Here is a 26,091-nt window from a genome sequence, read left to right as displayed (position 1 = left end):
AGATGTCTTTAAGCACATTTGTTTATTCTCTGTGTATGTTCCTGCTAGCTGCAAATGTAATCTAAGTCTCCATTTTCTCATCCTGAAGATATGGTCCTGACAACTCTATCCCATGGTGCAATGGACATTGAATGAATGAGTGTGGATATATGTGGGATGTTATCATTCAACATGTGTGGGTGTTTTGTCTGCATGCATGTCTGGATACCACATGTGTGGAGTCCAGAAGAGGACATCAGAACTGCTGAACTAGAGTTACAGATGGTTGTGAGCAGCCATATGGATGCTAGGAACCAAACAAGGGTCTTCCAGATGATAAACTGGCAACCTCAATCACTGAACCATCTCTCCAGCCTTGATAGCAACTGATTTTGATAAGAACAACAACAGCATGAGACTGAAGGAGCTGTTTTTGATAATAAAACAAAAATTACTTTTTCATGTCTTAATTTTTGTCTTTAATGCCCAGGAAATTTGGTGAGTTAACAAGAAGAACGCTCATTTATTTTAAATGCAACAATGCTAATTATATCAGACTCTTTCCACTGGCCTATATAAGTTGCTTAGGGCTGAAAGTGCCTCAATAATTCAGATAGTCATTAAAACCATACACTCTGAAACTGCAGAGTTCTGGGTCACAATCCCAGGTCTGACACTTACTCTGTGTCATTGATAGAATGGCCTTGGATGTACCTGGGATGTTTCTTATGTGTAATAAAATCAGCAACCATTTCCTGAAAGAAACATTATAAAGGTTAAATTAAAGATAATATAGTTAATATCCTGCATGGAATCTACCATACAATGTAAGTTGTGTTCATTGAAAGTTTTGGAGTTTCTCTCTGGAGATTGATGGCTGCAGGCAATCTGCCATGAGTCGATAAGCCTCTGACAGTTCACAGGTTATATAAAGGACCAGTTTCAGTTTTACATTTCATGAACTTGACAAATATCCAGTGACATCCATCCATCACTATGTGGTCAAAACATGGTAATTCCACTGCATTTAGAATCCTTTATGCTCTACCTATTTACTCTTCCCTCTGAATTAGACCCTGGAAACTGCTGGTCTTTCTGTGGCTCAATATCCTTGAATTTCTAAGATGTTTGGGTTCCCCACCAGACTCTACCCCTTATCATGTTATAGCTTGACGGCATGTTTTAGTGCCAAATAATATCCCATGTTTTGTACATGCCACTATTTACTTTACTTTCTTTGTCATAGTGGACACCTTGTCAATTTTTTATTTTTGGAGATTGAATAAATCTGTTATTAACATCATTAGCAAAAGCCAAAAAAAAAAAAAAAAAAAAAAAAGCTGCTGTCAGACTTGTGCTATATTCACATACAGCAGGGGGCGCAAGGCCATTGATTTCTGTCAAGCAGACTTGGAAGGTAGATGTAAGCATTTACTATCCTGCCTTTCCTCTAATAGAGGAATTTGAGAGTCTTTTGTTATGTTAAGGAAAACAAATGTGTCCTTTCTCAAATTGATGTATTTTTCAGCCATGTCAATTTTTCCCAGGTAGCAGGGATAAAGGGAATGTTCTTGGCTAACAAGAAGATTGACAACCAAGTGAAGACATTCATCACTTACAACAAAGGCAGAGACTGGCGTTTGCTGCAGGCTCCAGATGCAGACCTCCGGGGGGACCCAGTGCACTGTTTGCTGGTGAGTCCTGCACGTTGAGACAGTGAAGTCCTGGAGGTGCTGTCCCACGAGGTGCTGGAGATACTTGTGGAACTTCTGTTTAGTTGATGGAAAAGATGGGCAGAATCTATACAGGGGAAAAACAGCGAGTCTTATCATTTGCTGTTAAAGAGATGGGAACATGTCCCTGATCCTTGCACCCTTGCAAGTGTCTTAGTTCTAGCCTGACTCGTTTCCATTTGTTTCATCTTTTGGGTGGTGGTGGTGATGGGTTTTTCCATTTGTTTTTGTGATAAACTGTGTTCTCTACCACTGAGCTATATCCCTAGCCCTTCATCTCAACTTTGGATGACTACCTCCGGTTTGAGGGAAATATGATGGTTTTCATCTATGGTGAGGCTGTTTCCTGAGTTTTCTTAAAATTCATGATAAACCATCAGCCACAGAACTAATGATACACACATTCATCTGTTGAAATTGGTGAACTGAATGTGGGATTGTGTATTTTCCTGTAGATACATTTCATCTCATTTTGAAAGAAGTTTATGACCCAACAAAGAGTTAAGAATCATTGATTAAAGCTTCCGTTTGCTTCCTCTCTATGTTCTGTTCAGTTCCCCTTTTTTTTAATCTGTAATGCCTGGCCTGGAAGAGCTTGTGGCCAGTAGGGAAGTGTAGCCCAGCATTTGCTTTGCGATGGAATGCTTTATTGGCACACAGTCTCACTTGGTTATTTATTATCCAGAGCCATCTGCACTTTACAGACAAAGAATCAGCAGCCATGTGCATTCAAAGCAAGCCTAAGATATTTATTTTATTACTCCTAAAACACTGGGGACATGCATGTCCCCATTTAAATCCTGGCTTTCTACATTGTTATTTCTTTATCAGATATTTCAGCAGGAAATCATTTATATACTCAATGACAGAATGATATCCAAGGGAAAGATGAAAGTTGGAGAATACTATCAAGGAGTTTTCAGTGTACTTGCCTGAGACTAGATTTTTAAAAATTATTTCTTAGTTCCATATTATTGACTCTGATGATAATGACATATTCAAGAGACCAATGGATTTCTAGTGAATACAGAAATATAGGAGGACGAGATTAACTGTGAAACAAAGTATGTTGTTAATAACAGTGTGTTCTTTAAAACAGCTCAGAAGTTATCTTTAAGATGATCTAAATGAGCCATTAGTGTAGGAAAGATCACTTGGATGTAGAGTGGGAAAGTATTAAGGTGAGTGTATGTGTGTCTATCTGTGTCTCATCTGTATGTGCATCTATTATTGATGCCACGCCACAGCTCTGGCTTTGAGGTTTGCTTCACTCTGCTTCATTCTAGCACACAATACTGGGGTAGTCTCTTCTCGGGTTCATCTCACATAGCAGTAGGTGGGTCACCATCTTTCTCGAAAGGATGCCAGCAGCTATAGCTTGACCTCATTACTTGCAGAGGATATTTAAGTTGTCACTGTGCATCAGGGAAGCAGTATTAAATCCCAGGCCCTACTCAGACTCTGTCATTAGTACCGGCAACTTACAGGGAGAAAAATAGCCAGCTGTGATACAGACTTCACGGAGCCAGTGATAAACTAAGTAAATTTAATAGGTATTTATTGAATGTCTATAGTGGTCAATGTATGTGACACTGCCATTAAAATGGGTCAGCTTTCTACCCAGCTATTCCAGGCTCTGGAACTATGATGTTTAAAGATACTAGCACCTTAATAACTTCTTCTATACCTAGCAGATAACTTGAAAATCACTGCTTATGAGAAAGACTATTAACCATTTCACCTAAACAAGCTTGTCTCTTCTCAAAAACATCATGATAGGACTATTGAAAGTGGTTCTTCTTAGCAAATCACTGTGCAAGGCACTTTCTCCTAACTCCAACCCAGAATCACGAATCTGTATTATTATACCACAAAATAGAGATATAGTATAAACCTCCTTCCTTTTGACTATGGTAATCCAAGCTGTAATTACTTTTTTCTTGATCCTCTGCGATAGGCTGCTAATGACCAAAACCTTTCTCCATTTCTACCTGGCAATCCATACTTCACATGGTAGGCCTTTATTTGATTTTAATTTTTTATTTAAATTTTTTTAGTAGCCCATTTTAAAAAAATCAATTTTATTGAAATAAAACGTACATAAAAAGCATAAGTGAATTTTGACAAATGTGTATGCTATGTAATTTCCATCACTCTCAAAATTTCATTTTTTGTTCTTCTGCACTTAGAAACACACTTCTGGTCCTAGATGAATACCATGTCTCTTTCATTTATCAAATACTAGAGGTTTTCATTTCACCATTTTTATCAAATGGTGTCATATGAAAGCTTGAATATGCATTATTTACCTAAGCTTTCTAATGGCTTTCTAGTTTAAGTACAGTATTGAAAGTTGTTCTTCTAGCAAACACACTTTATCCTAACGTGGCTGGTCCCCATGACCTGTGTCTGTTCCTTCTACTTAGACTGACCCATACAATCCTTTTCTTTTTGCTTCAGATCCTTGCTTCTTAGGTGGCTTTCATGAGTATCCAGTGATGTCTAATCTGTTATTCTGACCTTTTTCTTTATAATTCCTACTATCTGAAATCAGCACATTTATATTTTGACTTTCCTGTCTTCCTTTGTTAAATGTGAGCTCCAAGATTACAAAGACAAGGACCATAACAATTCCAAAATTCTACACCACAAAATTCTACACTACGCTACATACAAACTTGCCTCCTGGTGGATTCAACACCCGTGCTATGTCTGCGTGTTTTGTATGGTGAACTTAGTCACTCCGCCGGAAGGTGTCCGACTCTCAGGTCTGATTTTAGGAGATGCTGGGTATTTCCTCTATCAGTTATACTGAAGACTTTGTTGTCATATTTTCCTTCTGAACTCATGGGCTGACATTGACCTCATTTTTAACAGAATCAAGAGATTCGTGGAGATTAAATAGACTTGAATGATTGGGATTTAGATGGACGCACCCCAGCAGTCTTTGGATCTTCCTTCATTAATTCCAATACTCCAAGCAATTCAACATAAGTTTTATAAGCTAGGAGTAAGGAAAGAAACTGACAAAGAGAGTAGAAAAGAGAGGCCTAAATCACTTTACAAAATTTCGCCAAAAGCACAAAATAGGAAAGAAAAATCTTTGAACCATAGGGATACCTAGTGTAGAAAAAACAAAACAAAACAAAACAAAACAAAACAAACCACCACATTCTAAGGCTTGGGAGGCAGTGGCAGAGAGGAAATATAAAGTGATTTTAGGTTGTGGGTTCTTGGAAGGTGGCAGTGTCACTGAAAACAGAGAGCAGTGATTAGAAAAGAGATTTTCCAGTGGGTTTGTTACAAATGTGAAGCAAGTCCAGAATTACAGCCCCAAGTGGAATGTCCCTGGTAAAATGTATTCTGTAGAATAAGACACCCAGAGTAATTTGGGGCTGTATTTTTAGGACTTTCAGACTGATTGCCTGGAGGCTCAGGTGGAATTTCTTTCTTCTGAAGACTGCATTGTACAATTAGATAGGGTATTACAGGTCATGGTCCATCTTTCTTCAGAATCTTAGAACTGAGATTCCAAGAGGCGATGTGTGAGCACACCTGAGCCTGTGACAAATACTTGGGCCTCTGAGGAAAAGCACAGTTTCTATGGAGAGAGACCCTGACTTCCTTATGGGTTCATTTAATTAATTTTTCTTTAAACTGGAGCTGAGCAGAGGGCTGTTGTGAGAGATTCCTAATTCTGTAGATGTTGACTCTATATGTTGTATTGGACTGAAGTGGGACTGGACATCCCATGCTCAAAGAAGAGATTTTAGGGCTCCCACTTCTTTGTGAATTCAATGTTTACCAAATACCAAATGTATTCTTATCTACACTTTAGAATAAGAAATGTACCAACTCATGTATACTTGGGAAAGTATTGGAGAATGCTATTTTGGGACTTAGTAGCTCTCTGTGCCTAATGAAAGTTCTGACCTGTGTTTCTAGTATACCGTTCATATTAGTAGCCATGCAGTTGAGTTATTATGAGATATGAGTTACCACAAAATGTAAAGGATGGAGAAAAAATAGACTTGAGACTGGTTGTATATTAAATCATCCTTAATCATTTGTCAAGTTTATGTGTTTATTGGTGGAGTAGCACTGGGTGATGGTTCCCCATTGTGCTTGAAACACAGAAGACAATTAATGGATCATGGAAGACCACTGCACTAAGTACAGTAAAGCTAAGATACTGAAGACAATCGGCATTTGTTGTTACCTACATATGAAGTGTAAGTAGTGGTGCTCTCAGTGTTGAAGAGAAAATGTTCCTTCCCAGAGGCTGGGGAGTTCTAGAAAGGGGAAGTTAGTCAAGAAGATGCCTAGACAAGGACCACAGCTGATACCCTGTCTCAGAAAACCAACCAACCAAACAATAAAATACACAAAACATGGAGGGTTCAGTGTTTCAATTAGACAGGAGGATTAAATGATATGTATCCAAGATGAAGAAACAATGAGTTGATTTACTCTAGCTAGGTATTTATGGTGCACTTATACTGCTCAAAATAACTTTGTTGGATAAAAGACTAGAGGGTTGACAAAGAAAGACCATTTGATCAGGAAGTTCACTAGTCAGCTTCAGGGGTTGAGTAATTCCTGGAATCAAATGAAACTCTGCACATGCTTTTCCTCCCTTTGCATGGTCTTTCATGAAGATCCAGTTCTCAAGATGCCTTGTACCTTAGCATGATAAGGTTAGAGACTGTGAACCTAGTATCTCAGAGATACTAGGAAGATTTATAATCTGTCATGGCTGATGAGTCGATGTGAATAAAGACACCAAGGACAGTTTCTGACTGTGGATGGTGGTCACCTCATCTTTTGTAAGTTGGCTGCAAGGACCTTGTTGGTATATTCTCACATTTGCTTTGATGGGAATAGATATCAGGAAGTACCCTTGATCCATGCCATGCTGTGTTTATTGTGATGGGCATGACTCTGGAATGATGACTACAGCAACTGTATCTGTGATCATAAAGTGGGCATGCTACACCTGTTTGCCAATGAGCGAAATAAAGGCAGGAAAGAGAGAAGGAGGAACATGCCCCTTCCTGGCCAAAGTAACAAGAATTCAGCAGCCTAATTTCACATCCTCCACGAACTTTGGACAGTGTGATGTTCCTTAAATAAAGCTTTGTGTTTGCTTGTCATGGCTTAACTTTTGACACAGAGGCCAGACATAGCAAAATTAAATAACAATTACCGCTGTTTGTTTTCTTGAGACATTGATGTCAGACATTGATAAATAAAATGAAAGAAACAGAAAAAAAAAATGACATGGAAAATCCTTCAAGTACCAGCTGGGGGCAATCCAGCATTACGAATGTGGGAGAGGAAGAAAAGTCAAGACAAGATCACTTCTAAACCATGCTGCAGCATGAGCCGGTGCCTTTTCTTCTCAAGTGAATGTCTTAGCCCTCTAAAAGCGAGGGCCCTGGACCAGTTTTGAGACAACTGATTGAAAATTTCCTCTTCTCTTTGTTATCACACGTTTCTATAAGAAGTAATTGTTAGTTTAGATGCCAACCGAGCTTCACAATCTTTCAACTGATGCAAGCAGCTGGCTCAGTGCTGTGACCTGCATACCCCCTCTATAGGCATGTGTGCTTTGTTAGGTGATTTAACCGGCTTTCTATGAAATTTCTATGTCTAGGGATACTGCCCAGGCTGTACAGCGCCTCTTGGAATGCTATAGAGATGATGGCATCTTTACTCATATTGATTTATACTGAGGTTCATTCCTTTCTCATTCTCAGTAAAACCATAATACAACCAAAAAGCATCCTTGCTGTTATAAACCTTCATTATCCTTTAAAAATTATAAGCAAGATCCCACAGGAGGTGCAATGTAGAACTTAATATATTTTCATTTTTAGGATGAGTTAAATATAATTGTATTGTATCTAAAATAGATCTTTCTGGATTACTCATAGTAAAATAGATGTTGGTAGATCAGACAAAGGGAGATCTATAAACACTACAGGTGACAGAAAAACTCCCATGGTGTGATGGCTCCACTTGTCCTGTCTTAGCATGACCGAGGAGCCCCACATCATTACCATGGCTCCCTTCAGCAATTCCTGTCCATCTCCTGATGGTCAGAGAGAAGCTGTGTTTGGCTGTGGTGCCTTCTCTTTCAGGAACTCTCCGTTCTCTTTCAGAACCTTATGAAGATGAAACCTTCCTCTAAAGTGTTACATGAAGATTTCATGCAAACCAAGCAGGTCATTGTTCCTTAAGGGCAGGACTCTCTGTTGTCACTGAGAAATATTTTACCCTGTTGTGACCTGTGATTTTATTTTGTAGTGTTTGGCTACTTTTAGTCCAGAGTTTCATTTTTACTTTGTCATTTATTCTATCCTCTATAAATTTAATCATTGCATTTCTGAAGCTCTCTGAATATTTACTAGCTTAGACTTACAGGGCAGTATAAAAGTAATAACTGAGGTACACTGGTTTCCAAAACTCAATTCAATAAGATTAGAAAGTAATCTTCCTGAAAGATGAAAGGAAATGGGTGTTCAAACACAGGCTTGTAATTTTTTAAATTGATTTATTTGTTATTTATATAGCACACCAGAAGAGGGCACCAGATCACACTATAGATGGTTGTGAGCCATCATGTGGTTGCTAGGAATTGAACTCAGGACCTTTGGAAGAACAGCCAGTGTTCTTAACCTCTGAGCTATCTCTTTAGCCCCAGGCTTGTATTTTTGACAGTTCGGTACATGGACTACTTTAAACACGGTATATACTCACTCATATAAACATACAACATAGAATAAACCCACTAAAATCTGTACATCTAAACAAACTAAGCGAAAGAGAGGATCCTAACTAAAATGTTCAATCCCCATCCTGAAAGGCAAAGAGGATGGATATCAGAAGAAAAAGAAAACAGGAAACAACCTAGGAACCTGCTACAGAGGGCCTCTGAAAGCCAGAAGAAGAAAACAGAAAACAACCTAGGAACCTGCCATAGAGGGCCTCTGAAAGCCTCTGCCCTGCAGACTGTCAAAGCAGATGCTGAGCCTGATGGCCAACTGACGGGCAGAGTGAATGGAATTTTATGTAAAAAGTGGGAAATAGTAAGAGCTGGAGAGGACAGGAACTCCACAAGGAGAGCAACAGAACAAGAAAATTTGAACACAGGGAACTTCCCAGAGACTCATACTCCAACCAAGGACTATCCATGGAGATAACCTAGAACCCTGACAATGCAGCCACTTCTGATGAGAACTGATAGACTAAGATCAGAAAGGAGAGGAGGACCTCCCCTGTCAGTGGACTTGGGGAGGGGCATGCATGCAGGGGAGGGTGGGACCGGGAGGGGCTTATGGGGGGATACAAAATGAATAAAGTGTAATTAATAAAAGTTAAATAAAAAAATTAAAAAAAAACAAGATTCATATAAAAAACACTATCCACTTTTGGAAAACTGTTGCTTTCTTAATTGGAAAATTTGGTCAAGGCCTCTAAGCATAGATAAACAAATACCTAAAATTTTCATTTAAAGTAAATTGCTATTACTAGTGTGTTTTGTTTATAAGATTGACTTTTGTACTGAATAAACCAAAAGGGATAAGGATAAGAGAAGGGATAAATATGATTAAAGTGTGTTGTGTGCGCGTATAAGAATGACAATGGTGAACCTCATTAGTTTGTACAATTAATGTGCACTCAAAAAAGAGAATCTGGTGGCAACAGAGTGTCGGTTATTTTCAGATGTTAGGACAGTTTCAGGTCTTATGCGCAATTTTCTATGCTGAGATCATGTCGTGCAGTGTGAGTGACCGAGCTGCCAACTGATTTCTTTCAAGTCCTCCCAGGTCAACTCACTGCAGTCTCACAGTGTCCCATCCCATTGCTCATTTAGTCTTACCCCGTTAGATACTATGATGTGGTAGGCTTGAATTTTTCAAAAGCCTACCTTATTTAGGGTTCTTAGATGCCTGTACCTCTCTTCCATCCCCCTGACCCAAGTTAGGAGAGAAAGCAGGGTAGAAGAGACAAGAGACACAGACTTCTCTATCTACTTCCTGCTGGTACCTTTTTCTGCTTCAGGTTGTAGTTGTACTTTTTTCTTAGAAGCCAGGCTTTTAAAAATTTTTTTAATTGTAAAAATTTCCAACACTTATTTACTTACCTTTCATTTTGATGTGTTTTATTTGAGTTTATTTTCTTTATATTCCAAGAACCATGCCCTCTTTCCTCTCCTTTCAGTCTCCTCCTTCCCCCTCTCCCTCCTCCCTCTTATCCTTTTTCCCTTTTGCTCCAGAAAAGGGAAGCCACCTCCTTCCTAGGTATCAACCCTCTGAAGCATATCAAGTCACATCTGGACTGAACATTCCCTCGTTCACTAAAGCCAGGCAAAGAAGTCCTGGCAGGGGAAAGTGATCCAAAAGCACACAATAGAGTCGTGTTGGAAACAGCCCCCTCCCCCCTGACTCAACAGCTGACCCACATGAAGACTAGCTACCCATCAGCTGCATATGTGCAGGGACCTACGTCTAGACCATGCACGCTCCTTAGTTGGTGTCTCAGTCTCTGTAAGCTCTAGTGGGTCTGGGTTAGTTGCCTCTTTTGGTCTTCTTGTGAGGTTCCTATCCCCTCTGGGTCCTTCCATCTTTCCCGCAACAGTTCCACAAGGCAACCCAGAGTTCTGTCCCATGCTTGGCTGCAAGTTCCAGCACCTGTCTCAATCTTTTATGGCTGGAGCCTCCCAGAGTACAGTCAAGTTAGGCTTCTGTCTGGAAGCATAGCAGAGCATCATTAATAGCATCAGAGGCTGGCTATCTACCACGGGGTGGGTCTCAGGTTGGACCAAGCATTGGTTGGACATTCCCTCAATCTATGTTCCCTCATTATCCCTGCTCTTCTTGTAGGCAGGTAATCTTTGGATCACAGGTTTTGTGAGTGGGTTGTTGTTCCCCTCCCTCCACTAGTATTCCTGCCTGGCTAGGAGGTGGTCACTTCAGTCTTCATGTCATCTCCTGACCCACTGCTGAAGGCTGCCAGCTTGTCAAAGAGATGCCCCCTTAGTTTCCCTTCTTTCTCCCAGCCCTCTTGCTTCCCATCCTTGTTCTCCCACACTGATCCTCACCCTCCTTCCCCTCCTCCCCATTCCATCCCCTGCCCAGTTCCCTCTCTTCATCCACTTCTGCTGTCTATTCTGTTTCCTCTTCTGAGTGACATTCTGGCAGCCTCCCTTGGGCCTTCTTTGATACTTAGCTTCTTTGGGTCTGTGGATTACAGTATGGTGATCCTGTACTATAGATTTAATAACCACTTATGAGTACACACCATGTGTGTTTTGGGGTCTGGGTTACCTCACTCAGGATGATCTTTTCTAGTCCCATCGATTTGCCTGCAAATTTCATGATTTCCTTTTTTTTAATAGCTGAGTAGTATTCCATTGTGTAAATGTGTCACCAATTTTTATACATTCTTTGGTTGAGGAGCATCTAGGTTATTTCCAGTTGGAAGACAGTCTCAATTCCAAAGTGGCCCTTGTCTATTCACCACCTAGAATCTTTATAATTTTTATTGTTTCTATTCTTATAAAGATTAAAATACATTCTTTACCCAACAATCAATGAAAAGATATCATGTCCTTTTAGAAATACTTTGTAATACAGAAACTAAATTTAGTTCATAATTGTTTTATGAGTTCTACCTACTATTTTACAGTTAATGAAATGTTGATCACACATTATACATACATAATTTAAGTAAGTTAGAATTGTCATTGAAGGTGTTTTCTTTTTTTGCCCACCAGAAAGCTGTCATATACTTGGTTGACACAAGACATTTGTGAAAGCAATAATGATGGCTGGTGAATGGGTGGCCTCAGTGGGAGGATAAAAACTGTTTGTAATTGAAGGTAGAATGGATAAGAAGATGGATAGATAGACATATTTCTGTCCTTTTAGTTTAGTTGTTGTTGATGTTGTGTGTATGTTTGCTTTTAAAAAACAAGACAGGGGCTCTATAGGTACCCCTGGAACTTCCTCTGAGGACCAGGTTGACCCTGAATTTGTAGCAATGTGCCTAGCTGCAGAGCTCTAAATGGCCTTCTCGATTCTGTGCATATATGACATTTGATTCTCTTCTTCCTAGCCTTATTGTTCACTACACCTTCATCTGAAGGTCTCTGAGAATCCCTACACGTCTGGGATCATTGCCAGCAGAGATACAGCCCCAAGTATTATAGTTGCATCAGGTAAAGAGAATGCATGCTTTTCTTGCTATTATACATGTGTTTATTTTAAGTAACTAGACATCTGTGCTTGGAATTTAATGAGCAAGCTAAAAATATTTCTGAAAGCCACCTAAACCATTGACCCTGAAGTGAGTCTACTTAAAATCCCTGCTTAGAAGGAAAGTTTGCAGTTGAAATTCTGCTCAGGCGGTGCAGACAACTGATGTGATTTGTTCTTGGCTTTTTTAGAAAGTTCCTCCCGCTAATGACATGCACTCTTTCTAGGTAATATAGGGTCTGAGTTGTCAGACAGCGACATCAGCATGTTTGTGTCTTCTGATGCAGGGAACACTTGGAGGCAGGTAAGGAAAGACCTGGTCTGGGTTGCACTGCTCACATTCTAACAGCATAATTGCCCAATATATTTCAAATATACAAATCTAAATGTAGCATTGTACATAAATCCTGACACAAATAATGTGGTTTACCCCCTTTTTCTAATGCAAGTTTGAGATGAATCAAGTCAAGCTTATGCACATTGATATTTTTATCCTTTCATAAAGATTCTTCTTAACAAAGGTCCACACATAAACACATCTTCAATAAAGTTGGAGAGGATTTTGATGTAAGAGAAAATAGAACCCCCAAGTCTATCATGTAAGAAACTTGGATCCTGCCAGGTGGATTGCACACATACAGCTGAGCTTTCTTTCTAAGTTCTCCTTGTCTGGAAGAGAAACAAAAATAGCCATCTCCCAGGTGGTATTCTGAGGTATTTAAATCTCATGTGTAAATGACACAGTAATAACTATCAGACTGCACATGTTCAATAAATACAAATGGAGCCACTTTAAGCCAGTGTGTTTAGCTTAATGCTTCGTGCCTTTCTTCTGAATGAAAATTAGATTTCAACAGCTGATAAAATAGGCATTTAATGAGATTTATCTACCATAACAAGGTATGAGCCTAATGTATAACTGTTATACCTCAGTAAATATGTTTTAATAAGCCTCTGGTGCTTAATTATCATATAACAACTAGCATTATAAATTGAAAACTAATGCATGAGCAATCATAACTTAACAATGACCTCACTCTGCTTGAAATGTCACACGAGAGTTGGACATAATAGCTTAGTGCTTATTCCTAGTTCTTAGTTTTAAACTCTCAATGATATTTGCATATTTTGACAAACAGCAACACAGAAGAAATGTTGAGGGTTTGAAGGAAGATGAACAATTCTGAAGAAACTTTAGGAGAACAATGCCAAGATTCCATTTTCTTTCTCCTGACACTAACCAAGGCATAGAAATTTCTCCTGCTACAGACTGTGGTCATGTACTGTGTATAAGAATTAATGGGGCTAGAGAGTGCCTGCCTGAATGAGTACATTCCATTCTGTGCTTCTAGAGAGCCTAAGCTTAGTTCCAAGCACCGACATCCTGAAGTTTATGACTATCTGTAACTCTAGCTTCAAGGTGTTCAATGCCCTCTGCTAGCCTTCTGGCCTCCTGCAATATGACACACATGCACACACACACAAACACAGATAGACAGAGAGATAGAGAGAGAAAGAAAGAAAGAGACACAGAGAGAGAGAGAGAGAGAATCAAATGAGAGAAATTATGTATGGAGGGTAAGTTGAGATGAGCCAATTATAGCATTTTAGCTGAGAACACAGAATACATCTTGTGTAGAAGAATTAGGAAACCCTTTCCAGAATGTCTCCATTTGACTTTGAATTCTTTTTCGCATATCTTATGAAAGATTCAGTGACAAATGTGACCAAAATTGACAATTTTATCTTTATTAGAACATTTGAAACTTGTAAGTTCATCTATGAGTCAAATGAGAAAACATTTCTTTGATCAAGTGTGGGAATTTGGAGGTAAGTAGTTACATCTGCACAGGGCAATGCAGGGCAATGAGCCCCACTTTCACCCATTGCTATTTGAGCTTCCTTGGTCTACCAGTCTTAGTATACAATAGAGACTATTGCTCTAAACTGTCTCCAGGTTTCCTTACACCCAGATATGTACACTTTCTTACAGCTTCCCAGTGCCCTAACGTCATCTATAGAGGCAGCAATGAATAAATTCTGCCATGAAGATAAGAGAATATAGATGTAAATATATACTGAATGCACTTAAGATTAATTTTGTAGGACTATAAAGTTGCCTGATATCGCATCAGTGGGATGTAGCGCATGTTGAGAAGCACTGTTTTATTGCTTGCATTTTCTCAAATATTAGGGGAAACTTCTTTCTATGAGAGATATTTTAATCTTCTTATGTAGTCTGATTTTGTGTGCCCTGACCACCAGGTACAGATTTAATGTATGCCCGTGTATTCTTTTGTTTTCTCATCCAGATCTTTGAAGAAGAGCACAGCATTTTGTACCTAGATCAAGGTGGTGTCCTGGTTGCTATGAAGCACACATCTCTCCCAATTCGACATCTTTGGTAAGGGCACTCCAGCTTAGGAAAAATACACATGGTCATTTATGTTTATCAGAATCAGTCCCCAAATCATATAACTGTGATTGTTCTAGCTAACATCTTCTACTAGTACATAATTTAATGTTTGTTCTGTTGAAATAAGATTGTGACCTATGTTTTTGAAAAGGGGAAGTTGTGGGCAAATTAGAAGGATGGGTAAGTGTCTCAGCTCCTAAGAGATCAATTGCATTATGGTTTTCAAATGTGGCAATGCCTGTATCATTTCCTTAGTTCCTCAGCCCATCACACAGGGAAAATACTTTCAGGGTATCTCATAATCTCTGAGTGGCAACAGTGCTTGCAATCATTCATCCAAAAGGGCATTTCATGAAGTGCAGTTTCTACACAGCTTTGTGCATCCCACGCAGAGGCTTGAAGTTCTGCTCCTATCTCGTTTTGCCTGTGTGACTTCCTTAGGTCCCTTTAATGAGGTGATATTATACAAACCTCTCTGTGTCTTGTACTGAAGGATGTCCAAGGCCTAATGTCTGCAGGGTTCTTACTTATACATATTTGGAAGTGGTTCTCTGCATATTGTGCTTGTGCAAAGTCTAAAACCTGATTTTACTTCCACTTTTGTGTGTATTAATGACCTCAGGAGAAAACTGCAAAAGATGAGCAAGTGCAAATATTGAGGGGAGGCACCTGCAGGAAGATGGAGTAAAACGTAGCCTCCTGTGCAGTGGTCTCAGCTGATGCTCAGGCTGCTATATCCAAATACCACAAACAAGAGAACTCACGGACAACAAAAAATCATTTCATGGCTTTGTCTGCTCAAAGTATAAGCTAAAAGTTCTGGCCAGGTCCATGTCTGCTGAGGAACCACTTTCTGATTCCGAAATGGTGCCTGTTGCTGTGTTTCCACATGATACAAAGGACAGGGCAGTCCAAGGCTTTTCCTATGAGACAGCAGGTTCATTCCTGAGGACTCTACCTTTAACCTCACTCTCCCCAAGTACCCCTTTCCTAATACCATTAGTAATTAATTTTTAGCATATGGACTTTGAAGCGAACACAGACATTCATATTACAATAGACTAACAGAGGTTCAGGCTTTCCTTGCCCTCAGGAGTCTGTTCTTTTATTCGGTGAGGTCAGCAATGATTCATGTAATGTAAGTGAGGCTTTCCTATAAGATGATCACTTAAAGTTGGATTTGTCAAATTTTTGTCAAACTTGCTTGTTGTCTATGCCCAGTACCAACAATAAGACATTGCAGATTTAGAGATAATTCCATGATTTAAGAACTTAAAATATCTAAATTATTTCCTGCCATTAAATTATTCCCATTTCATGTGGCTCTCCCTTATTCATGCCTCAGCATATCTGGTTATAGTAGCTGAAGTATCTTTGTTATTATTCTCTTTTGATATAATGAAATTATCTGTTTGTAATGAAGTCTCACTTTGTTATCATTTTTCCGCTGGTAACTAATATCTTGTTTTACCCAGAGATATTACCTTTTACCTTTGACATGTGATGACTATTAAACTGTTTTGCCACTAGGTTGAGCTTTGATGAAGGGAGATCTTGGAGCAAATACAGTTTCACATCCATTCCACTTTTTGTGGATGGGGTTTTGGGGGAGCCTGGAGAAGAAACACTAATCATGACGTAAGTGGTGAGGTGCAATTCCTTCATACAGTGATACAGAAAACATAGAGAGGTGTTTTGGAGTTGAGCCCGTTGGATTTGTTAGTCTGGAAGTTATTGGCAATGTTAGTACATCTTAGTTCAAGAACCTCTAGCAAAGAAGAAAACGACCCAAGCAGAGGGATAGTAGGAAGAGAACTGTGATCTTTTCTTTCTGTACTCAAGAAGTTTAAGAAAATTAACAAGGCCTGTCTTAATAAAAAAATAAAGATTATATATTTTTAAAATGGAATGATAATGTGAAAACTGGATATTCTAGATGTTTAGGGCCATGACATTTCATTTTCCCCTCACTCATTGCCTTATATAATTGTGAGGCAGATCGAGGAAACTAAGAACGACTAGCTTTGCAAGGCTAAATTTTACACTAACTTTTGTCTGAAAAGTAATGATCATTAATTCATGAGAGACTTGATTAATGCCTCAACTGCCTACGGGTTTCAAAACTTGAATAGAATTTGCAATATGAAACACAGTCCCTTCTTTTAGAAAATCGGCCATGGAAAAACCTGGCAACACAATTCCACTGTAGTTGATCCAAAATCAAAGTGAACAATTGACACATATGTAAACCTCCTCACTTAACAATGACGTAAGACAAGAAAAATCTAATGCCCAGTAGCCATACTTTCACTATTGTACGTGGCAAACACAGCACGTGTACTCAGCAGCTTGCTTTTCTTCAGTCTTTGTGTTTTCAAAGTACAGTTTCACAGACAGAGAAGGTGATTGGAAAGGCTACTTTGTAAACTTTATGTACAATTACGTCTCGTGAATAAATTCTGTATAACTAACTGAATCCCCACAGTGGAGCAGGATTCCCACTGCGAGAGCAGTTGTAGTTACTTGGTCCTATTGTACACTTTCTGAAGGGCCTGATAAGGAGATAATAGAATATGGAAGCCATAGGACCAGACATAGTAACAAGAAAATTTAGAAGTTTATGCTGGAAGACTGAGATTATAATATTTTTGATTATTTCTCCAGACATTTTCTAAATCATTGTTGTGACTTTGAACCAAATACTCTGGGCTCTGGCTTTCTTGGTTGCTAGTGACCTGACTTTGCTTTTTCTGTCTTGCAAAAAGAAAATCTTTGAGCTTCAATATATCCATCTGCAAAATGCAGTTAATGATATAACCTTCTTTTCATAAATGTATTTGGCAATTAGATGTGATCTATGTCCTGTAAGCAGTACACCATCTTTACAGCAGGCGATGTAATACAAACTATTCTTACTAAGGTTATTATATTTATGATTGTGACTGTCTATCACTGTAAACCCTGTAGAGTGTTTGGACACTTCAGTCACCGCTCTGAATGGCAGCTGGTCAAAGTGGACTATAAGTCCATTTTTGATAGACGCTGTGCTGAAGAAGACTACAGACCATGGCAGTTACACAGCCAGGTAAGAATTAGAGAGATGAGTCTAAACCTTGGGAAGAAGGCAGAGGCAGTGTCGAAAAACTGCTACTCCTTAAGGCTTAAGAATTGGAGTTCTCAGGTCCACAATGTCCATTTCACTCTTCCATGTTTTATGTCTCACAGCATAAGCAAACACAACATTTTTATCCCGTTGTGGAGTTTTTTTGTTTTGTTTTGTTTTGTTTTGTTTTGGTTATGCTAGGACAGAATAAGATAAAAATTCAAGTGGCTTTGCTTAGGTGTACATCTCACAATGAAATACCAAGTCAGCAGTGAGCACCAAACATAATTTGTCTCAGTGTAGCATAGGGCTGCATGATAGAGGCAGAGTGAGCGATGGTTTTTCAGTTCCAACGAGCAAACAGAGCTAAGGCATGGAATAATCAAGCCAGGCTGAGTGAGTGATGCTGGAAGAGACCTTCCACATTTCCCTGATTCCCAAGGAGTCTATAGTGGCTCCTGCCTCCTCTGAAATACGTACGGTATAAGAATGTGAAATTGTTAATAGAGAACTGTCCTCCATCATCCCTCTCAGTCATTCATCTTAGATCACAAGCCTTGGAGGAGAGCTTCTCTCTTTGATTTCCCAAGGCAGAAGTCAATCTGCAGGCCATTCAGAGGATACGATAGACACACCCACCAGGAAGTCGTGCCCACATTCAGGCAGTAAAACATCGCACACCCATACGCTGACTGGGAGCAGTTAAAGTGAGCTTCATCGGTAAAGGCCAGGGATAATACATTTAAAAAAATCTCCTCTGATTTTTCACAAACATAAAGGTGCTGTATTTGATCGTGGGTGCAGCATTAGCAAGGCACACTCACTGTATTCAGAGGCTCAACAATCGCTTTTTCACACACATTACTGTTGTTTTTACACATTGTGATAGTTTTGCACATTGTGATAGTCACAACTTTTATTGATTGATTGATTGACTGATTGGGAAAAGATTGAATTTAGCTTTCTTTCTTGTCTGGTAGCTGATCATAAAATCCGTGCTATAAAGCTATGTGGAAAGAAACATAATAAATTGAAATAAAATGGGCATTTATATTTCTTAGCAATGCTCCTATTTCATGTGCTCATAAAAGGACCAATTGTATAAATCCTTTGTAATACGAAAACTGAACTTAATTTTTATAGGTTAGCAAATAATTTGTAAGTTGGAGGTTATTACACATTCCTGTGTGCCCTTCATTGCACTAAGCCTAACACTTTGACAAACAAAGTCTTGCTTGCTATATAAGGAGTTAAGGCTAGTATTAGAAAAATCTGCATTGTTTTTGGAGGCTGCATTTGTGTTCCTACTTCACAACACACATTGTATTGATATTAAAGTTTCTGCATATCTCCCCAAACCACATTGCATTGCAATAGAAGCCTAACTTACATGCTCGATTTTGTGTGATATTTGTCTCCTTGCAGGGGGAAGCATGCATTATGGGAGCCAAAAGGATATATAAAAAGCGGAAATCTGAGCGGAAGTGTATGCAAGGAAAGTACGCAGGAGCCATGGAGTCTGAGCCGTGCGTGTGTACAGAGGCAGATTTTGACTGGTGAGCTTCTATTGCCACCTGACAGAGCTGTCCAGTAATGTGCTGTTCACGAAGCTCCTCAGGAAAAGCTTAGAGTTGAGAGAGTGGTAACTAAAGCCAAGTGGCATGCCTCATATTTTTATAAAATTCTCTCTTGGCAGAGTCATGGTTTTTATTAGCTGTGTGAATGTGTTTTTTCAAAAGAAAACAGTTTCTTCTTTGAATTTTAAGAGGCCTTACAAGATGGTTGGTAATTATTTTCATACTGATGAAGGTTCTCAGAGAAAAAAAAAAAAAAAGAGCAGCCAGACCTCTCTCAAGCTGCTTTAGATAGCAGCATGTAAAGTAGTAACTGGTGTTCTCAGAGAGCAAATATGTTTATGTGCCACAAAAATTCTTTCTAGAATCTATCATCCTTAGTAGGCATAATAACCTTAAAAGGCATAAATTCTCTGTCCCTGAACGTTTTCAATCTGTGGTGGTCAACTAACCACAGCTTATGAGAGTGTTGAGTGACATTTATGAACTCAATGCAAGAGTGGACTCAAATTGACCCTGTGAGCTGAGTGGTAATAGAGCTAGTTTAAACTGGAGAGGCAGAGAGACACTGGGAGGTTCCAGCTAAACACAGAGAGCAGTGTAATTCTTCCCAAGCATTCGACAAGAAGAAATCTATATGGTAGAGCCAACAATGCTCTTGCCTTGTTCTTGGTCGAAGTTTTATGTTCAGGTGAAATTGAAAAATTATTGAAGAAGACTAATATTAATCCATTACATTTTCTGTTGCTCTTTTTCTCTTACACTTTTCTTATCTATCTCAGAATACGTACTAGAGGAAACAAGAAATACATATTTATGTAAAAGTTAAATGCTTGAAACTTGAACCATATGTAAACTATTAATTCTTGTCATTTTGATTTTAGCTGTACCTGTAACAGGCCACATGTATAATCACCAGAACATGAGTGAATTATGTGAGGCGCACATTCTATACAGGCATCTCACGTCGTAGAAAAGTTAGTCTTTAATGGTGACCACTAGAGACATTCTCTGAATTAGTGGTGCTGAGAAAGCCTGCCAGTGGTCAAACCAATAACCCACCATTGTTTTCCCTTGTTAGTAAGCAAGCAAAATCAACCAAGAGCCAGCGTTGAAGCTCTTTGCACTTAGCTAGAGGGCATCAGAACTTAAGCAGCAGTGGAGCTCATAGGCTTCCCCAACTTGGGTTTCTGTCAATGATGCATAACTGCAATCAATTTATTTTATTCGTACCCTTCCCTTGGGACTAACACCCATTAAGATACTCACAGAAATACCTAACATGAGATTTTAAGTCATCCACTACATCCCTCTTTCTGAAGCTTGGCCAATTCTTGATCATCTATTTATTGAAGTAGAATTTGTGAAGGAAGTCAGTAAGTTACATTACTGGAAGAGCTATGAAGTAGCCATTCTTCAGAAAGAGCAAAAAACTCCTCTAGTAGGAAATAGAAGAGAAAATGGGGATAAGGTATCCCATATTCTGCTTCTTTTTCATGAAAATATTTTTTCTCTTTGAAAATTTTTTTCCTAAAATATTTTAATATAAGCCAATATTTGGTTTTTCAAGGCAAAATGAATATAAGATAAGGAAATGAATTAGGCTTCTTTCTGTGTTCATCTTGCATGTCTGTCTAGTTCAGATCCTTGAATTCCTCTGGTGACAGGAGTCTGTTACCAGTCCCACAGGCTGAAGGAGCAGAAAATGAGTCTTATGTAGTGTTATTGTAAGATTTTTTTTGCTCAAATGGATTTTTTTTTTTGTGACTGCATGGTATCTGAAAAATATTTTGGAAGGGTCCCCATGCCCTTGTTGAGCTTCCACTAGTAGCTGGGTTTTCTATAGCCTTACTTGACAGTACGTAATGAAAGATGCTGACACTGGACGCTCCTTGTTAGCCAGGCTCTCTGGATATTTCCCATGCGCTACTGTGTCACTCTCTAGCTTTTGTAAGGTTTTTCCTTGAAGTGAACACTGGGTATTCTAGAAGTGGCTATTCTGTAGTCTTCCTATTCATGTTGTGTTGAACCAGGCACTAACCCAGAGGGTAAGTACAGAATTTGCAGTTCTAACTGTCCTATGACAGCCCTCAGGGCTGGGCTCATTTCTCCCTACATGCACAGCATGTGCCAGCATCTCACCTCTATTACAAAGACGAGCCAATTCGTGCTAATGCTTGCCCATTGCTTCCTGTGATTTTTCTGTGATTGTGGAGGTAAAATTTGTGGTCCTTTTCTGTGCCCAGTTTTATCTTCCAGAAGCCAAGAATACCAGAGGCCCCTGGAAGCAAGCATGAATAGAGACTAAGAGAAAAAAAAAAGTTTTGAGCACTTTCAATGCAGAGGCAAGATGTAAGGTAGTTAGTACCAACTGGCTCTGCTAACTGCTGAGGACAAAACTTTTCCTTGGGGAAGTGTTTGAGATACTCCTGAAGGGCATTTTCTTTTTGGCTGTAACTCTGAAGCATATGGCTTGTACGCAGGGAAACCTGGCTCTGCTCTACTTGTTACAACCAGATGTTTTGGAAGAGCATCTCAAAGACATCACAGGCAATGAGGACTGTGCCACATGTGGCTGTTAACCTCGGCAGTGATGTTTCCACGGAGACTCAAGCTCCCAACACAGCCTAGTTCCTAATTCTCTTCCTCATTACACAAGAACAAAGCTTCTCCTTTATCTTAAAGGTGTTTAAATGGGAATATTTCTCCTATAAGATATTTTCATGGTCAATAGATAATGTATAGACTAAAAAAAACCCTTAATTTTTGGATGATGTCGCTCATTTTATTGTCTGATTAGAAGTTGGTTGTTGACTGCTATGAAATAGTTCTGAATAAGTTCTAAACATTTTGTCTTGGTATTTCTGCAACAGCGACTATGGCTACGAGAGACACAGTAATGGACAGTGCCTGCCAGCGTTTTGGTTCAACCCGTCCTCACTGTCAAAAGACTGCAGCTTGGGACAGAGCTACCTCAACAGCACTGGGTGAGTTTCTGTGGTAGTAGCCTTCAGGGGACAAGCTCTGATGACGATTTACAAGTGTTTCTTAGTTCTGAAAGGAAACTTAGCTGAAACTTAGTTCCTTTTAATCACAGAGTGGACTTGTTTTCCTTTAACACAATGCATTTTTCGACAGGATGTTGTTTCTTGTCACTATATTGCTGCCATTAAACATTTAGTGTGTGAGAGAGAAACTGACAGAGAGACAGACAAACACACACACAGAGACTGAGACATGTGTGTATGCGTGTGTGTGTGTGCGTGCGCGCGCAGGTGACAGGGGTACATGGTTTTGGAGGCCAGGGGCTGAACTCATGTGTCTTCCTCAGTTGCTTCTCAATGGGATTTTTTGAGATAGGATCTCCCACTGAAGATAGAATTCACCAATTCACTATACTGGTTGGCCAATGAGCTTTAGGGATTTATGTGCCTCAGGATTTATAGTGCCACTTCGCCTAGCTCTTCACATACGTGCTGGTAATCTGAACTCCAGTACTTCCTCATGCTCGCATAGTATGCTACCTCTCCAGTCCAGACACTTAAGCTTTTTGGTTTACATATTTAATTTTAAAAAGAGATACAAAGAATGTTGTATATATTTAAAAATCTAATTTAGGTCATCACTCCAGTCCCAGCCCCATTACCCATACAACCGTGATATATCTGTTGGTATAGGTTTCCAAACACTTCTTCACATTTTAAAAACCATTAATTGCTCCAAGAAAAAATACATAAAATCAACTTGGAAGATTGTTATATGATTTGCTACCAGCTATGTTCTTCTTTAATTTGCCTTTTTCATTCAAAAATATATCTTAAGCATCTTTTCAAATCTGGTTAGTTTGGGCTGTTTTTATCCCTTTTTTATTCTTTCCTATTAAATACTATAGAATTATCTTTTTTTTTTTCATGGACATCTGGGTTATTCTGTTTTTTTCCCTGCCATTAAAAACAAAGCTACAATTAACAGTCTCTACCACGTCCCCTGGGTATTAAAAATACTCCAAGATAATTAGGGTTTCATTTGTTAATTGGAAGTGTTTTTTTCTAGCTTATAGAGAAAAGTACATTCAGCCAACTGATTTCTTCTTAGGCTCACCTATCAGGCATTGCCAATGTTTCTCTCACAAAGATGAAAACGGTAGTTGCTGATCGCATGCGCAGGGGAGTCACAGACTAAAGATTCATCTTAACCAACTACCATCCTCCTGAAAACCCAATGCCAGTGAATTCTCCAGAGGGAAACTGAAATGAGAGGAAAGTTGAGAAAGGTCAATTCAGTTAAATGAAGAATAAGGCTGACCCCGGTGGCAAGAGCCACAAGAGCCACTTTCTGGAGGACAATGTCAAAGCCTTTAGAATTAAGTAGCCAAGTTGACACCAACTTCACTGCCACCTTTAACCCTTGTCCTCATGCCTAGTCAGGATGGAGCCTGTATCAGCAGGATGAAATGCAGAGGGCTCAGGAGCGTAAGATTAGCCTGACAGGACATGCTTGATAGCCTGTTGCTTATTAGACACCTGACTGCCTCACTCTTTGTCAGGTTGCAGAGCACAGAGTATAGACAAACAGTCAGAAGGTGAGCTGCATGAAGTCTTCTAGTGAAAGGTTAATCACTGCAGGTCCTAATGAACAAAGCATGGAGCACCACATCTCTGAGAGTGCACGCAGAGATGTGGTGTGCTTATTTATTTGTAATGGTTTTCTATGTAGTTAATCTGCTTTTAGAATCAGCTAATTATTCTTTGTACATAGCAGTGCTTCTGCATTCACCTACTTCACCAAGATGGAAAGTTTAAGCATAGGTTATTATTATGCTCAATAAGAATGTTATTTTGAGGAGACACCAACATTTTTTATCAACTTAACAGTGTTGAGGTGGAGGGATGATGGCCAGAATTTAGAAGAGATAGGTGTAATGAGAAGCAAATGAGTGAAAACAGCATCTAGGTGTCCTCCATCTTTGCTGTTTGGTCCAGTGGTGTCAGGATTTCTGATGTCCATACATGGAACAGTATGTCAGAAACTCTCTGCTGTTTTCCACCGTTGGCTCCCTGTGGCTTTCTCTTTCTGCCCTCACAACTGTCACACGTTATCATGGTCAGAATCCAAACAAAGGGGCTGAAACAGGTGGTCTACCTGAGATGAACTGAGAGTGAAGTATAATTGGAGAAGTTTTATTTAGTTCAAAAGAGGGGTGCCTTGCTATTTGCTGTTAATCTTTACCTGAAGTTTGTTTTTTTATGCCTCAGTTTCTTAACCTTTGGGAATTTCCTATTTGCATTTAGTTTATGATTAAATGTGTTAAGGTATAGAGAACATGTAGCCTAAAGCGCATGAGACTCATTATTTTGTAATATATAGATCACACCTATAGCTATTATTCAATGCTTTGTTGTTGTAGATAATATGAAATAACTAATAACATTTATTATTAAATGCCTAAGAGGCCTATAATTATTATGGTGGTTATTATGAACCATATCAATAAAACACAAAGACAGCTGATAGATTTTAGATAAACTTTATGTTACCTGGGGCTAGGCAGATATTTTCCTCTAAATTACCTTGTTATTGCCCAGTCTCTATCCCATGCTATCTGCCTTAATCATTCCAATCTGAGCTACTACCTATCTATAAGCCCCAAACACTTGCATATGTTTTCCATCTGGGCAGCTCCTCTCCATGCCGTTCTCAGAGTTCTTCCTTCCAGTCCACATTGCTCCTTTCCTATCCGATGGTGGCTCCTTCTTTCTCCTCACCTCTCTCTCCTTCCCATGATCCTTCAGATCTCAAAGCCTGCAAACTTTTGCCGCAGTGTCCTCTGTCTGCCCTCCCCAGGTGTGGAGGTACTTATTTGGCAAATCAGGGATAACTTGGAGGCAAGGATTACAAACGTCGTTTTGGGGGCACCTGTGAGTGTCTGCTTATGAAAGATAGTAAGCACACCTCGGGGGTGGGTAATTAACAATCAAATACAAGTCACCAGACCATGCTGTGACACTTTCTCTTGAGGAGGGGATTAAAAGAGAAAGAATATTCAGTCTAGACATGCATGATATATTTAATGGCTACTGCAGTGTTAGTACCAGTGACATATTTAATCTACTTCCCAGGCTCATCTATAAACTGGAAACAGCACTCTCCAAAGATCCATAAAGTCACCTGATTAGGAAATGATGTGCCACCCACTGTCATAATGTCACCTGCTTAGGATGTGATATCCCAGAAATGTGTAAACCAGGAACCATGTCTATCCCTCTGCACTGGCCAGGCCCGACAACTAGCTTGCCTAATTATTGAACCGGTTCCTTTGTTTCAAGTACGATGAAAACCACATTAATTTGTGTATTGTACTGCATGTATATAACGAGTTAATCCTAAATCCTTCCCTCACCCGCCTTTTTCTTTTCTCTCCAGCAATGTCTCTATATAGCTCAACTTGTGAATGCATAAGCTTATCTGGTTATACATATATGTAATGTTTATACTGTTTGTAATCAGGGAGAAAACTGCAAATTTAAATTGCTAAATTAAAGGACATTGCTTATTTCATATTACAGTGGAGATATGGGACCAGTTTATTCTAAGAAAACAAGGCAGATTTCTTAAGGGACAGATTTCTTCTGGTTGTTAAGTTAGAGCTATTTCTAACTGTGTTCATAAGAATATGTGTAGAAATTTCTATCTATGGAGTTTCTTTATAGGATCCCTTAATCCCCCATGGAGTAATATTCAAGCAATGTTGTTCATAGTTAGTTGCTTAATATATAATAGGGATGTTTACTCAAGAGGCTCACTTAAAAAATAACATAAGGGAAGTATCTATATAAAAATATTTAATGGGTCCATGAATAAAATATCACATATTCATGGAAGCAAAAGAACAACTTCCATATTATTACCATATACTGGAATGTTTTAAAAATATAGTGTTTATAAATATAATACTCTCTCCACCAGCCATAGATGCAGACCTTGGTTAATCTAATGTTGCCGTGTAATTTTTGTTTCCAGTCTC

At 39.1% G+C, this 26,091-nt stretch overlaps 1 protein-coding gene across 6 annotated transcripts in view; it reads left to right on the top strand.

Annotated features, from left to right (window-relative positions):
• The window catches only part of Sorcs1 (sortilin related VPS10 domain containing receptor 1), a 512,909-nt gene that overhangs the window by 412,196 nt on the left and 74,622 nt on the right, over nt 1–26,091 (top strand). For all 6 annotated transcript variants that reach the window (XM_055591505.1, XM_055591507.1, XM_055591508.1 and 3 more), the window contains exons 10-17: nt 1,527–1,673; nt 11,835–11,937; nt 12,202–12,278; nt 14,287–14,378; nt 15,921–16,028; nt 17,358–17,475; nt 18,919–19,049; nt 21,941–22,054. In XM_055591505.1, coding sequence (XP_055447480.1) covers nt 1,527–1,673; nt 11,835–11,937; nt 12,202–12,278; nt 14,287–14,378; nt 15,921–16,028; nt 17,358–17,475; nt 18,919–19,049; nt 21,941–22,054 — 890 coding nt within the window. The remainder of the gene's footprint in view (nt 1–1,526; nt 1,674–11,834; nt 11,938–12,201; nt 12,279–14,286; nt 14,379–15,920; nt 16,029–17,357; nt 17,476–18,918; nt 19,050–21,940; nt 22,055–26,091) is intronic.

This window comes from Psammomys obesus, unplaced genomic scaffold (assembly GCF_907164565.1).
Source record: "Psammomys obesus unplaced genomic scaffold, mPsaObe1.curated_primary_1811, whole genome shotgun sequence".
NCBI lineage: Eukaryota > Metazoa > Chordata > Mammalia > Rodentia > Muridae > Psammomys > Psammomys obesus.
This window is presented reverse-complemented; position numbering and strand designations above follow the sequence as displayed.